Here is a 17,491-nt window from a genome sequence, read left to right as displayed (position 1 = left end):
AGGTAAATATTTAATAATAAATCTGAAGTTTGGGACAACATAAAATGCTATGGAATAAAAAGATGTGATAAGAAAGTTTAAGTTATGATGAAACAGATAATAAAATATAATAAGAATTGATATAATCATGTATCAAATATTTAAATATAGATGTACAAATTTAATAGTTTTTTTTTTTAATTAATTAAAGCTTCAATTACAAAGATTATTAGCCTAGTGTTATTTACAAACTAAAAGTATTTATACAATATTAAGAACAAGAAAAAGAAACATATGTTGTAAAAAGGAGTATTATAATTTATTAACTAAACCAATTCATTTAAAATAAAAAAATAAAATATTGGCGATGTTTTTTTTGATTGAGGGCTTTTTTTGTTTTATATGATTTGTGATATGTAATAGTAGCTATAATGTAGATATTATATTGTCATCGTTAATAACCTAATAAGCGTTATAGATCCCCTTAAAAACAAATATATATGTATAAAGTATTATAATAATAATAGTTAAATAAATAATAGTAGTAATAATAGTAAATATATGAATATACGATATTATAAGTATTTGGTCATGTATGCGAGACTGATTGGTCAGATTTATGAAAAATTATAATATAACATTTTTAGTTTATTCTTTATTATTATTATTATTCGATTGCTTTATTTTCATGATGATTGCAGTGTTTGGATGAGATAAGTAATTTCTTATCCAGATTAAGATAAAATTAATGCTATTTAAGTGTTTATTAGAGCTAATATAGTATTAGAGATATTACGTATATCATTGGCTTGGAAAAGGCCACTTGTAGCGAATGATTCTAGAACACAAAGCGCGCGAGGAAATGAGGAATAAGAAATAATAAGAATTCATTAATATCAATGTTCTAAGAGATCTCAGGGAGATTATAGTCTCCACAGATAATAAAAGGGTGTTCAGGATATTTAGCTATCAAAGATTCAACAGTATTTATGTATGATTTATAAGAATTAGGGGAAGATTGGGGAGGTATGTAGACTCCAAAAATGATATAGTTCAAAGTACCAATAGAGACGTACTCGGCATTCAGTTTTTCAACTAAGATAAGGTAGGAGAAAATACTATTGCAAATGTCAATGAGGACTCCATCACCAAGAGTACAATTACTTGCTTAGCTACATCTACCATATCTAAAAACGTTGTAATTATAGAGACCTAGTTCAGACTCAGAAAATTTACTAGTAAGCCAGGTTTTAGTAAGTACCATGAATAAACAATTTAAAGAAGATTCATCACAATCAAAATTATTTAGTTTTGATCCGAGTTTACGACAGTTTTGGTAGTATCCTTTATATATATATATATATAATGTATATTTAATTCATTGTATGGTTTATTATTAATATTATCGATGTTAATATTTGGAATTAAAATATTTGTGTAGCTGAAAAGTAGTATTCAAAATATGGTGGAGGGGATGTGGGGGTAAAGCCCCCCACGGTTTTATGTTAAATAATTGCGCACGTGAAACGCAATTTTTAAATCGTTGGACTGAGCTCCTCTACTTAATTTTTCACAATTCGAGTACTGACCCTAAATATAGCTCAGTGCCACTGGAACCCAAATAGCACGTTATGTGCTCACTAAACCAGCGGTTCCCAAATTTTTATAATCAAGGAACCATTAAAAAATAATTTGTGTTTCGCAGAACCCTAATGTCTTTAATATCAATTCAACTCTAATTTTTCAAGAAAAAAAAAAGGAAAATCATTACTTTAAAAAATGTTTTTAATAATACTGTTAATATTGTTAATGATTACTCTTTACTAAAATTAGTTTAAAACACAATTTTTTTTTAATAATATAAAATAATATTTTTTCCAAATATAATATATAATAAGTTTCTCAATAATCACATACATCTGACGGAACCCTTAGCATTGTCCCACGGAACTCAAAGGTTTCGTGGAACACCTTTTGAGAAACATTGCACTACACGGTCACTATTTTCTTCTTCGTCGAACAATAATGCAATTAGGGCCAAATCTTTATAAGATGAAACATTTTAGAACTCTTCAAAAAATTGTATTACTTATTATAATAGTAATGTGTTATATTCAACACCAATCGGGTTAAACTAATATAGACAATTACACGTCTTAGGTCGTTGCCGTTTGTTATTCTCGGTTGTTGTCGGTTGTATGTGTATTGAACACACTTTTGTTGTGCCGTGCCATGTCGTGTCGTGTCATGTCGTGTTGTACTAGGGTGAATTGAACTTTATTCTGCAAACAAATATATTTGATTAAATCTACAAGGAAATTGTTTAGGTTTATCGAAAATTTGTGAATACATTTTTAATTCATATCCTATAAATCTTATTTGTGGCTTCATCGAAGATACCTAAAACTAGTATAAGATCTTGGAATATAAGACGGGCACGGCATTAGAATTCTTTTCCGGGGAGGGGGGGCAGAGTGGGGCAATTTTTTTTTTACGTAGACTAAGGTTTTCTAGATTTTTTCAACAAATACTGAGGTTATTTAAATACAATATAAATATTTTCGTAACATATAACATTATATAGCTATTATTTTTGAGAAATATAATCACAATTAAATGAAAACGAACAAATGGTAATAAATCATAAGTATATAAATAAAATAAATATATTTGCTTTTATATATAAAGCAATGCCTGAGTCAACCAAAAATGTTGGTTCCAACTTCATCAACTGGATTATAAAACTCACCACTGAGATTGGAAATTCTGGTAAGATACCGAAACTCTGGCTTGAATCTAAAGTAATTGCCGTACTGAAACCAAACAAAGATGCTTCTTATCCTAACAATTATAGACCAATATCATTACTGTCTACAATTTATAAACATTTGGATAGGCTACTCTTGACTTGTTTGCAATCAATAGTAGAGAATTCCTTATCCTTGGAACAAGCTGGTTTCAAACAAAATAGAAATTGTTGCGATCAAGTCTTCTCGATTACAATGCACGTGAAAAACGGCTTCCAGCAAAAAGCAAAATCGGGTGGAGTTTTTCTTGACTTATCATCTTCTTATGACACAGTCTGGACTAGAGGTCTTTTTATTAAAATGGCAAAGATCGTAAGATTAATAAATATATTATTAATAAATTATGAAAAATGCTGACAATTCTTTATCTTAACAAACCATCAAGCATATGAAATTAAAATAACGATAAATCAAAATTAAACGTAAGTAGGTATTGTGATTGATATAAGATTTAAATTAATGTTTAAAAATATGAAATAGTTTAAATTTTTTGGTGACAGCCTATTTCAACGATTATTTGTTAGCAATCCGGCTTTCGAAAATATCCGTTCAGAAGGAACTGAAGTCGCTGGTATACAGAGATATTTTAATTGAAGTTTGTATAATACGGGCAATGTTATCTTGTGCTGTTTCCAAAAATCCTTACTATTTTTTCCTCGATGCAAATGAGGTAACTCTAAGTACTGATGCATCATTAATGTTGCAGAAACATTTGGACATATGACGCTTTTGACTTCTGTCACTTTTTGATCAAAATGATCCCATAAAGAATAAGAGGATCCTGTTAAAGTTGAGGAAGCTGGTGTTTCGCTTATAATATTAATATTATTATCACCAGCGTCATTATTAAAAGAAATAATTGATGTAAGCTATTCGACTAACCATTTCTTAGCATTATCGGCATTGTCTGTCAATCCAAATGCGGTTTTTTTTAATTTAGGATCTAATAAAGTTGATTTTGAGACAATTTTATCTTTTTCTAGAGATCCTAACGGCCTCGTGACAATAGCTACTAAACTATTTTTTAGTAAAATACCGGCATCAGTTTCTGGTCTTTTATTTCTAACCGTATGTTGAAGTCCTCTTATAAGTGGTATTACTAAAGATAAAGTTGGGTAATTTTCTCCGGATAATTCGGTCGTCATATATTCGAATGGTTTTAAAATTGAAGCACAATCTGTAATCATATCCCATTCGTTTGCAGTTAAGTAATTTAGAGCTCGTAGAAGTGATGACATTGCAGCAGATAAAGGATTTTTAATTTGGATGAGTTTTTATATCATAGTTAAACTTGAGTTCCACCGAGTGATTACATCTTGTTTCACTTTCAACTCGGGGAAGCTCATTTGTTTTTGAAATTCTTTCAATTTTTCTACTGCAAGATTACTGTGTTTAAAATGACTCACTATAGCTCGACATATTTTCAATACCCTAAGAAACTCTGTATTTTGATTAATGGCTTCATTCACACTTAAATTTAGGGTATGTGCTACACATGGGTGGTGATATTTTTGTAAATGATCATTTATAGCATGTTTTATATTTGCACCACTGTCCGAAACTATTGTTATAATTTTATTAGTTATATTCCACTCATTAAATATGTTTGAAAGTGCCGAAGCAATGTTTTTTCCGGTGTGGCTAACTATAACTTCTTTAGTAGCAAGAACTGGCGAATACAAACAATCATTGAATATAAAATGGCAAGTTACAGTAATGTACGATCTAGTAGAATCTAGTTATATCTAACCTAGTAGATGTTCACATATCTGTATTGATTGATACATAGTTTACGCTTTCCAGCATATATTTTAGCTTTAAATAAATTACATTGTGTTGATCAGGCAACAATTTTGTAGTCAATAATTTTCTACTTGGGGGACTGTATAATGGTTGCAATTATTTTGAATATTCTAAAAAGCCAACATTTTCTACTATTGACAAGGGCTGATAATCGGTGGTAATCATTTTTACTAGACATTTGTTAATTTCATTATTTTCTGCGACAGTTAGTCCATTATTTTTTGTTGTACCGTATAATTTAAGTTGACGCGAACGTTTAACTAAAGGTTGATTTAAAGTTGAAGATTCAGTTTGTGAATTAGAATTTGTTGAAGAAGATTGAATATTTGATAAGTTATTAATAGACTCAATGGAATTAAATTCGGAATTAGGATCGTCTGTTGTAGAAGCAGGAATAATAAGTGCCGTAGGATGTTTCCGTTTTAAGTGCTCTTTTTAAAAACAAATAAGATAAATAACGATATAATAATATATACTAATTATATAATTACATGGACGTGGCAGTGGCGTGTCCAGAACTTTTGTTGTGGATGGGCCACAAATTTTTTTCTAACTATTTATAAATCATATTTTCATTTTTCATTGATTATCGGACTTACACTAGTCTAGTACTAATATGAATATGGGGGGGCACATGCCTACCGGGCCCACCCCCTAAACACGCCACTAGGACGTGCATATGTAATAGAAAGGAACATATAAGGAATATAAGAAATTATATTATTTATATCAGGATGATTACGATATTTTTAAACACTTTAATTTTATAACTCCTATTAAATTTACTACTATTCAATAAAAAAAATTAATAATTATTTTATATTTACTTTCTAAGTTAGTTGTATTTCCGTAAAATTTTAAATCTTTTTTACAAATTTGAAAACTCTAATTTTGTCAACATTTTTTTTGAAATGCTCCCACACCGTGGAACGCTGCTTACTGCCAGGTCGTATTTTAAACTTTTAAAAAAACTAAGTTGTATCTTTAATATGTATTATAATTATCCGAGAAAATTGATAGTTATATTATTTAATTTTTGTAACACACTACTATAGGCTTGCTATAGGCCAATACATAATACATACGATTTTAACGTATAAAATGCACAATTAACGATAAAAAATATACGATACAAGTTGTATCATGCAATATACAAATAAAATTAAAGTATACCGAAATAACAAATAATCCATGTGATCAAAATTTAAAATTATTATTCATAATAGATATAAATAAAATAATAATAGAAAGCATTTCTTTAACGATTCCAGATAGTACAGAAACAGAATAGGTATAGACATTGTCGTAGCGAGGGTGGACAGGGGGGCATTTGCCCACCCCTGCGCCACAAACTGAATTATATTTGTTTATACCAAATTTGTAAGTTTTACATTAAAATCAAAAATTAAATAAGATATAAGTCTAAAAATAGTTTAGTGGGACTGAGTGTTATCTACACGTGTAATCGTTTTGACGTTTTATGTGTTATCCAATGGTCTATCTGTAGATTATTTGAATTACGTGTTTATCACTAATCGCTTTATGTTTTTGACCCCTCCCCCTGATTCAAATCTTAGCTACGCCCTTGGGTATAGAATATGTATAGAAAATGTATAGATAATTATTTTTATTTATATTCGTAGAATATACCGGGTACGGTGCGGGCCGCGAGATAATAAAATCCTCCACTTGTCATTGTGCAGACGGGTGTTTTGATTGAAGTATAAACTGGCAAATATAAAAATAGTAATTACTAATTTTTCATTCGATTTTTTTTATAATAATCGAGTTACTCGATTATTTTTTCTCAATAGTTCCCATCACTAGCTTATTGTATTTTAACAAATATTAAAATAATATCTAATTCAAATAAATACTAAATTACCATTAAAATGAACCCATTGACGTAACATTTTTGTTAACTATTCTTGCTTGTATCTTACTTATGCATTACAGTTTTTTTTAAATTTTTATTCACTTTACAAATATCCAAAACTAAAACAGTAATTTATTGTGTATAAATCTATAGTTTTCAAACATTTATTTAAAACAAATTACATTCAGTATTAAGTTTCAATTGCAATAACTCGTACATACATGATGCTCGTGTATGAAAATATCTATTATAATAATATAAATATAATTTTTCATTTGCATATTTAACATCTTACCACTTTTACAATTACAATTTTTGTGCATAAAACTATTCATAGTATTTTAAAACAAAAGCTATTAATGATTACCTGACAGAAGTGTCTGATTAAATATTTCAAATGAAACAAATTATTTTTTAATATTAAATTAACACTGAAATACGTAATTATATTAATATAAGTTTGTAGTAAAAGTTGAAAAAACAAATAAATACCTAGTATTTACTATATGGAGAGCGGAATGAGCTGATCTCAGTTGTTCACTTAGTATATGAGTTATCTGGGCCCATAAAAATCCGGCCTTTGCAGAGCTCTAGTACTTATCTATTATCATAGGCGTGCGCAGGATCTTGTGTCGGGTTCAGCATACATTTTTAACCGGCCCTAAATAACAATAAGCAGCCCACTTATTTCCTTTATATAGCATCCCCCTCCCCTCGAATTCTTTTTAGCCCCACTGTGTAAAAATTTAATATTTTATAACTTCATATAATCATTTTTGTACCCAAATCATTATATGGTATATCCCCCCCCACCATATAGATTCATCACTCTATGACTAACCTATTATAGTTTTAAGAAATATAGTAAATTGTAAATAAAAAGTAATAATATTTTTATGAAATTTAGTATATTCATTTATACTTTTATAAATATATTTAACTTCACATATGTAATAAATGACACTACTCAGACTGCAGTAACAGTGAAAAATCGTTATCCAATTACAAACATAATAGTCGATTCGGTTATGTGATTACTGATTACTATTATTAATATTATTATTATGGCATCTACGAGGTGTGATCAAAAAATACCGGGACTAAAATTATATATGCGCTAAAAATAATCGAATCGGGAATATACACACATCAAATAAAAATAGAGATAACACTCAATTACGTTATTCAAGCCGCGAGTTAATATTAACTGTTAGTAATGAACGACAATTCATTGAAATCGGATACTTTTATTGTGTCTGCCGTTTTTGTCATGTCGAATAAACTCGAGCAGCGTGTTTGCATTAAATTTTGTGTTAAACTCGGTAAATCAGCGACTGAAACTTTTGAAATGATTAAAAAAGCATTTAAAGATGAAGAGATGAGCAGGTCTAAAACATTTGAATGGCATAAAAGGTTTATTGAGGATCGCGAAGACATTAATGATGACTCTCGTGCTGAACGACCTTCAACATCAAGAAGTTTGGAAATGGTGACAAAAGTACGAAAAATTATTCGATCAGATCGACGAATGACGATAAGAGAACTTTCTAGTGAGTGTAACATTTCTTTTGGATCATGTCAAACTATTTTGACTGAAGATTTAGGCATGAGACAGTCTGTGAAAAATGGTCCCGAAATTGTTGTCTCAAGATCAAAAAAATCATCGAATTGAAGTTTGCCAAGTTTGAAAGAATGAACACAAAATGACCCAGGGTTCATTAAAAATGTAATAACTGGTGACGAAACTTGGGTCTATGGTTATGACATAGAAACTAAACGACAGTCATCACAATGGAAATCAGTAACTTCACCAAGACCCAAAAAAGCTCGGCAAGTTTGTTCTAACGTGAAAACCATGTTGATTACTTTTTTCGATATTAAAGGCCTTATTTATTACGAATTTGTTCCAACTGGTCAAACGGTAAATCAGACTTACTACAAAGAAGTTTTAATTAAATTACGAGAAAAATCCGTAAGAAACGTCCAGATCAGTTCCAAAATCGATCGTGGTTGTTACACCACGACAACGTGCCTGCTCATTCTGCCTTATCAATCCGTGAATTTCTATCTGATAATCAAATTCCAGTTGTACCTCGCCCCCCTTACTCATCAGACCTCGCCCCTTGTGATTTTTTTTTATTTTCAAAAATTAAAACTGATCTTAAAGGACAAAGATTTGATGATATTGAGACAATAAAAAAGAATGCGGTAGATCAACTCAAACAACTTAAAGTTGAAGACTTCCAACACTGCTTCAAAAAAAGGCAAAAGAGATGGGACAAGTGTATAACATCAGGCGGTGAATACTTTGAAGGAGACTAATATTTGAAATATTATTTGTAATGTATTTTTTTAAATAAATAAAAGAAAAAAATCCCGGTATTTTTTGATCACACCTCGTATTTCGTTTTCGTATCGCTGCACGTCTGGTTGAATGGTTAATGCACTATTGTCATTGTGGTTCTGTCTGTATTTGTATGCTGTATAATTTAGTGTGTAGGCACGTCGAATTTACCCAATAATATCCATATATTTTTAGATTTATATTTATAAAATAATATCATTTTTCATTAGAATAACATTGATGAACATTTATATTTTAATTTAATTATAAACTCAATATGTTTAAAATTATTCATTCTATGTATACCTTTCAAATAAATATCTACCAGCCCACTAAATCCAAGATAAATTATCAGGTGCAGCGAAAAGCAGTATTCGCTGCACCCGTGCGCACACCTATGCCTATTATATTTGCAGTTTACATGTCAAAATGACTATAATTATCAGTTTTCAAAAAATGTATTATAAAAAAATTATTTTCAACAAGTAAAACGGAAATGTATCTATAAATAGTGATAAAATGAATAAAATCATTAAAATGAATTAAAAAATTTCTATAATACCCTTAAATTTCTTGAAAAACAAAAAATGCGAGGAAAAAATGTACCATTAAATTCTACATTCCAGGAGTTAAATTTCTGTAAAAACGATCTACATACTAGAGCAGGGTTTCTTAAACTGTGTTCCATAGAACCTTGAGGTTCTGCGAAGCTTAAGTAATTTTATAAAAAATGTTAAGAAAATTATTTTAAAATGTCCCAATAAAGATTAATAATAGTGAAAAAATGTTTGCATTATAGAAAAAAAATCTTTGTATATTGAATAACCATGTATGAGCTATATGGAATAGACTAAATTTATATTTAGTTTAATTAAAGTAATTATTATCAAATCATTATTATATATGTGTATAATTATTATTATTTTAACAAATTTTTCAAATTAAATAGCTTTAAAAAAAAGTAAGGGTTCCACGATAAATGTGGACATCTAAAAAGGTTCCACGGATAAAAAAAGTTTAAGAAACGCTGTACTAGAGCAATGTATGTAATATGGCTTCCATTTAGATTGCCGGCAGTTCTTCAAACCTTTCATTTTATTCAATAGACTATATTTTTTGATGGTGTAGAGAACAAAGCTTCCTAATGAATGACCAAAAGGCTTGTGGTAGTCATGTGTTAACAAAATGTTGTTATTTTCTACCAGAAAAACTAAATTCATTGGTTTTAAATGATAGAGAAAATTAAATAAACTAAGTTAGGACAAATATTGTTGATAGTGACATTAAACTTGGAGCTATAGGAGAGTTAAAATTATGCAAAAAATATTGTACAAATCTCAAAACTGAAAATGCTATTGAAACTTTTCTTCAGTGTGATGAAAATGTTTTCTTGATTGTTCATAAACTATTAAAATACCTTTCTTTGTTAATACTTTAAAAATTTACCTTAGAAAAATAACATTGAAGAATAGATTAAATGGTTTGATGCTTCTAAATTTACATTAAAACATTAAAGTTACACCTAACAATGTTTTAACTTGTTAACATTTAAAACCAGAAAATTAAACTTTGGACTAGATTTTTTTTAATTTTTTATTTTGTACAATGTATAATATATTATAATAACTAGGCTTAGAGACTTCTAGCATTTGCATACTTTTGTTAATTATTGTTAAAAATAGCAGATGGCGAAATAAATTCATTTCTTGGTGCCATGATATTAGATCTAAAATTTGAGTGTGCATATTTTTGTATATTTGATAGATTTTGCTTATTTTAAAATTGTTATGCTTATTTTACATATTTTGACAATTCTTTCAATTTTAAAATTAAAAACTATATATATATATATATATATATTTAAATCAATTGAAAAAAAAAATTATATGCTATCTACAAACTACCACTTATAATTTTTGAGTAGGTATAAATAATCCTATAAGCCCATATCGACCATTTATAGGAGTCCGATAATAAATGTTATTTTATTAAATAATTTTGATTACTTGTACAGTGTTCATTATAATATAAATTCTAATAAAATAAATATTTAATTTTACCACATATTTCTTGTACTTAATTTTTTTTTTTTTTTTAGCATATCTTAGCACTTATACGGTTATTTTTAGGTGCATATTTGGCCATTTTTTAGTGCATATTTGAGAATTTTTTAGAGCTACAAAACTCTAAACCTAACAATAACCTATAATAATCCTACCCTCTTACTTCTTAAAACTTCTTCCCATTTCAAAATCCTGGACACACCACTGTATAGAACTAAAAATATTCACAAATTTACTTAGAATAATTGTATTATTTATACAACTTTCATCTTAGATATTTCTGATATAGATAAATATAAGGTATTGACACCAGTGGGCTAACATTTATTAAATATCTATTTAGTTTTACTTTGAGATTTATTTTTCTAGGAATATGAAAAATGTAAAAAAACTGAGTGAACAAGAACTGCAACGTCTACCTAAAAGTTCTTGGCATGATGAGTATAAATCAAGTGCATGGATATTTGTTGGCGGTTTATCATATGACCTTTCTGAAGGAGACATTATGGCTATATTTTCTCAGTAAATTAATGTTATATAATTCATTCTTTTAAGGGAAATTTATAACAAAATTCACATACTTTACTATTATTTTTATTATTAGATATGAAGAAATTACTAACTTAAATTTAGTACGTGATAAAGACACAGGAAAACAAAAAGGATTTTGTTTTGTATGCTATGAAGACTAAAGAAGTACAATATTGGCAGAAGATAATTTCAATGGTACCCAAGTTCTAGGTCGTATATTACGAATTGATCATGTTAAATGTTAAAAAATCTTATGAATCACTTGTGCTTATACACATATCATTCTGCATTAAATTTACATTTAACCACTAATATCTCTTCTTCTAGTGTAGTATAGAATCCTTATACTGTCAATGACTCACTTCAGTGAAAGTTCCTACGCTTTGTCAGTTACTCACTCAATATACACTGTTCTATTAATGATTATGTCCCTGTTTTTAGTTTGCTTGACTTATCCTCACCAACTGAGCGTAGGTGCAATGCTGGAATTAAATTCCTAAATGGTCTATTGAACGGCCACATAGATTCACCTGTCTTAATATCTCTCATATGTTTCAAAGTACCTAAACGGGCAATTAGAAATAATGGTCCACCTAACCATTTATATTAATAAAATATTTTAAGTTCAGTTAAATCCGGCCCGCAGACAAAGAAAAAAAGTAAAAATCGTTAGTAAAATATTATATATTATATAAATAATATATATTACATAATATTTTTTTAGGCAGCTAAATTTTAATTATGGTTTGCAATATTTATTACTATAATATATTTGTTTTAATAATTGTTTGATTATTTAAATCTCTAGGATGCTACCAGTGGCGTAATTATGGAGGGGGGGGGATATGGGAATATATCTCCCCCAGACGCTTTTTTTTAGAATAACTATGATTAAATTCTGTAAGCACTAAGCTTTAAAAGATTTTAAGATAAGAAATAAGAATTCATATATAATCAATAGAATTCAATCAATGTTGAGATTTATTTTTATTTTACTAATATAAAACTACGATAGCTCAACCATTACAATATATGACAAGAAAATTGTATAGCACATAGGTAGTTAAAATATAAAACTGATAAAATTTACAATTTACGACTCTTGTTTAAAGTTTAAAGTCTAATGTTTAAAGCATGCAATATTTCATAAAAACGTGAAACATTGAAATTTTTTCTAATACAAATAGTAATGTTATTTATCAATTATTTATTATATAATCTAAAATTTCTTATTATAATCATTAATATTAATGGAATGAGTACAGTGGTTAACATGTTATTACTATAATAACTATATTATAGTATATATATATATATATTTTGGGGTCTTGTTTTCGACTATTTATAGCATTATAGCAAAACTTAGTTTATTTTCTCAGGAAATTGCTTATCGACGTCGTCAACAAACAATGTATCATTATATTATTCTACTCAATAGTATAAGTCAGAGGCGGCCAAACTTTTTTCGGCCATGGTCTATTGAAAATATACTTCACCTTTGAGATCAACTTTTTTGGACATTTTTTTTATAAACCAAAATTAAAGATAAAAACTTTACAGGTGAAACTTATTGACATTTTGTTCATAACCTCCACGATTAATTTTTGTGCACGTGGCCTAAAAATAAATTCTAATATGATCGACTCTGAAATCGTCCGCGATCGACCGTTTAGCCGTCCCTAGTATAAGTTATTAACTATTACTAACTATAACTATAATTATTTATTCGAATATTATATTACTATAAACGTTGAGCACAAGGCCATAAATGGGGGGTCCAGGGGTCCGGATCCCCCCCCCGAAATTTTCAAAAGTAGAAACATTTTAGCGCTGAAATAGTTTATTAACTATAAATTGTATTAAATAATAATTTTAGACCCCCCCCCCCCCGAAATTTTTTTCCAGTTACGGCCTTGGTTGAGCAACAGTACAACATCAATGTCTATTATTATTTATATTATAATAAAATAATATATTTTTTTATTTTTAAGTATAACAATCCGCGGTTGCTGTGGTCATTGAACGTAACAATATATACATGGATTTGTATTAATACATATAGATTATACATTGTACAAAATAAAAAAAAAAAAATAAAGAAAGCAAAGAAGAACATTAACATTATCGTTTCTGGAATGTATAGATGAAATGAGAACATTTAGATATCGTATGTTATGTAGAGAAAAATTTGAGGATTATATTTGGTCGATGAGGTGTGTTGTCGATAGGAATTGGATGATCCTATTGATGAGTTCGCTGGATCAGGACCTAATATTTCTGCAAGTAAATCAGGTACTTGAAGTTTTCTTTTCTCCATGATATATGCTCTACATTCAGTAAGAATAAAATAATATAATTTTTTCTTTAACTGTGGATGTGTGTCTATTGTATGATAGTGTAAATTTAATATATTACTAAATTTCATATTAAATTATTAAATCAAAAATGAAAAGACAGTCGAATGCCTTTATTTCGTTTTTTCAAAAAAAAGTTAAAGAAACTGATTAAGAAAACCACCTGTCAAAATGTGGTTCAGATCCAGGGTTGGACGAGGCCACCGGGTCACCGGGGCATGCCCCGGTGGGCTGCTGTAATTTTGGTTAAATAAAATTACTTAGAATTTTTTGTTTTTAATTTAATGCGTCTATCTTCTATTCGTAAAATAAAATAAAAAATATCGTCTTGTAACATGACATTACTAATGGATGCGGTGACACAGGATTAGGTAACTCGGAGTTTTGAAAATTTAACATTTTTAATGTCGCGATAGGGCAATTGATAACAATGATATCATCAGAATATTTATAAATAGAAAAATTGTAGGAAATTTGAATACAAAAGATGTGTACAATATGTTAATCATACGAAGTACCGTTCGCGTTTGTTCAAACAATTATTGAAATAAAATGTTGGTATGGGTTATGATCTTAGAAGATTAATTTTCTAAGACTATGGTATGGGTAGACATTGTTAAGCAAGATATGCGTTAACGAAATTGTTTTTCGATAGTAATAATTTTTATAAGATTTATTAGACTTTTATTCAAAAACATTTTAATAGTTTTGACGTTCAGTCAATAACAAGTCTGTTATTAGTTTCCAATCTTAATGAACCTTTGGGCTACATTCACAAATTAAAAATGGTTCTAGAGCCAGACAATATAAAAAATGTATATGATATTCAATGACATTTGCTAGTTTTGAAATTTACTGTGGGCCGCATAAAAGAGACATTAATTGCCGACCCCACTGTTCTAACTCAATTAAAATTAAATGTATGAACATATTTAAATCAAATCATTTTTTATGGTGTAAAATTTATTTTAATAGGTAGGTCATTATATCAATATTATAGATAAGATACATTATGCGTAAACTAGATTTATTTAAGGTATAACATTAAATCTGAAAATATTCAAATGTACTTGTGTGAATATTGTTTTTTGAGTTACGAAGATACATTTTCAGCTAAACAATAATTTGATCAGGTACCTACCTACTTATAAAGTTCCATTGAGGCCGTTCGTAATTATTTTGCCCGGGCCGAGCTATAAAGCTAGTCCAACCATGTTCAGATCAAGACCAACCTAGCAAAGAACTTGTGGTAATAAAGTTGAACTATTTTTTGAAATAATCTAAATGTTCATACATTTATGTTTTTCTTATTTCCATGTTATTATCATGACATACCCAGAGACGTATTCAGAAATTTGGCGCTCGGGTGCTAACATTTTTCCACCCCCCTTATTTCATTTTAAAGGAGAGGTTTTTCGACGACAATTTTTGTCCCCCCTCCCCTCCCATGGATATTTCCAATCTTAGAATATTATCTTAAATAAAAAAAAAAAACAACCAAATTATATTATTGTTCATCAACATAAAATGGGTGATAAAAATCTGATGCCGCCCGGGGCGATCGCCCCTACTAGCCCCATCTAAATACGTCACTGGGCATACCCATGTCTATAAATTTAAAAATTAATAACACAGGGATATTTTCTTAGAAAAAACATTAAAAATTAGATCAATATACATCAATGATTTCTGTGGAACAATCTGTAAGTACAAAGTTAGGAAAAGTTAATGATTAAAAATTAACATTTTTACAATCATCGTTATACCATTTGCCTCATTTAATAATAATAAATTAATATAATATTGAGATATATGAGATTTAATGGTTATGGGAGGTGTAGGAGGCATAGCCCCTCTAGAACAATGGTACAAACCCACATCCCAATCCCACCCCAGAACCAATCTCAAATTACGCCACTGGACGCTACAAATTGTCATACTATAAAAAAAGTCGCTCGCGATCAATTTACGCGCAATAAATTATCCGCTTTCTATTGACGTATATTCGGCGGGATACCGGGAGTTCCCGGTGGGCCACTGGTACTCGTTGGGAAATTTTTTTTTAGGTTTATTGGTTTAGGGATTCATTGTGTCGATAGACATAGACACATTTTTTAATGCGATTGCATTAGTAACCATCTAAAATTAAATAAATGGTATTTTAATTTTTAATAATAATATTAAGTGTTCAAATTCTCAAAATAATGTATAATAATTTTATATGAAAATATACGTTTTTTTAGAATTGTTTTTATAACTTTGGTATATATAAGTGGGCCGTTTTTTTTTTTTTTTCCAGTAGAAATTTCTAACCCAGTCCGGTCCTGACTCATTGGTATCTATAATACCCGTGAAATTAATCCACGTATCTTGTTTATCGAATAATATTATTTATTTAATGTAAATATTATTAGGCTCTATATCCAATAATGGATTGGTAGTCAGGTTTCATCGTTTTATGAGCACATTCCTACCTGAATTGTTTGGTTTCGATGCCACTATGACATTTTGGGCGGAACTCTTTTCACCCAAAAATGACCTTCCTCTTTTTGCCCACATCCTCTTTTCGACCAAAAATGAAAAAAACAGTTTCCTCTTTTCGCTCATGGTTTCACGTTTTACATTTTGGAAACCACTTTCTCAAAATTAATAATTTAAAAAAAATCATATTTGATATTCGATAAAATCACGTTTTTGATTGTTATTAATATAGTCAATCGAGAAAAGTGTATAAAGGTGCCGACTCTTCTATCGAAATATATAGTTTAAAACACTTTAATAAACGTTATAATTACTTAAATTCATGATTAATATGAATATTTGTATTATTTTACAACAACAAAACAAACTATTTATTTAAGTAGTAACCTGATCAAATTACTTATTAGTTATTTTACATCGATAACACTATTTTAAATACTTATTTTTAACACTTATTAAATTATTATTAATTATTATTAAAAATTATTAATTTTGAGACAGTGGTTTCCAAAATGTAAAACGTGAAACCATGGGCGAAAGGAATACAATTATTTTTGGGCGAAAAGAGGAAATTGTTTTTTCATTTTTGGGCGAAAGGAGTACCGCCCGACATGAATATGAAAATCAATGAAACATATGTAACTTAAATAAATAAATAAACTCATATATTCAGAATTTTAAAACTCTAATTTAGATTTAATTATTTGTCACTTAGACAGTATTAACATATCTACAATTAGAAATCCAATGAGCATCAACAAATAATATTTATAATCCGGAAATCAAAACCAACTAATTCAGATAAAAAAATCAGTAAATATTTCAAATAAAAATTATAATAATAATGATACAGTATTCAATAATTACAATTATAAATATATATATATATATATATATATATATATATATATATATATTTACATTATATGTATACGCAAATGTCACTGGTGAAAATAACTGCGGCATTTGTGCTATTTGTAATTCATTAAATGACGGTTATAATAATACAACCACAATATCTAATATTTAAGAAATATTGGGCTTAAATAAATTCTTTAATTATTGGTAGGTAGATGAAGAATTAGCTCTAATAAATTTGGCTTTGACACTTATACTTTTGACGATATGATACTTTTGCCTATTAGTAAAAACGGAATAATTTATTGTAAAGAAAACGATAATAAACCTCCTATAGTATCATATAATCTAATAAAAACCATGTTATAGATATCGAGGATAAAATCAAAAAAATT

General features: G+C 28.5%; 1 protein-coding gene across 1 annotated transcript; it reads left to right on the top strand.

Annotated features, from left to right (window-relative positions):
* Window positions 1-6,458: 6,458 nt before the first annotated feature.
* Window positions 6,459-11,648, top strand: LOC112693126 (RNA-binding motif protein, X-linked 2). Its single transcript, XM_025568050.1, is given in 3 exon segments — window positions 6,459-6,495; window positions 11,242-11,394; window positions 11,477-11,648. Coding segments are annotated over 3 exon segments (339 nt in total). The 5' UTR covers window positions 6,459-6,481.
* The last annotated feature ends 5,843 nt before the right edge of the window (window positions 11,649-17,491 follow it).

The sequence above is a fragment of the Sipha flava genome, unplaced genomic scaffold, assembly GCF_003268045.1.
Source record: "Sipha flava isolate LNK unplaced genomic scaffold, YSA_version1 80_pilon_pilon, whole genome shotgun sequence".
In the NCBI taxonomy this organism is placed as follows: Eukaryota; Metazoa; Arthropoda; class Insecta; order Hemiptera; family Aphididae; genus Sipha; species Sipha flava.
Note: the sequence above shows the minus strand (reverse complement) of the source record. Positions and strands in the feature narration are given on the sequence as shown.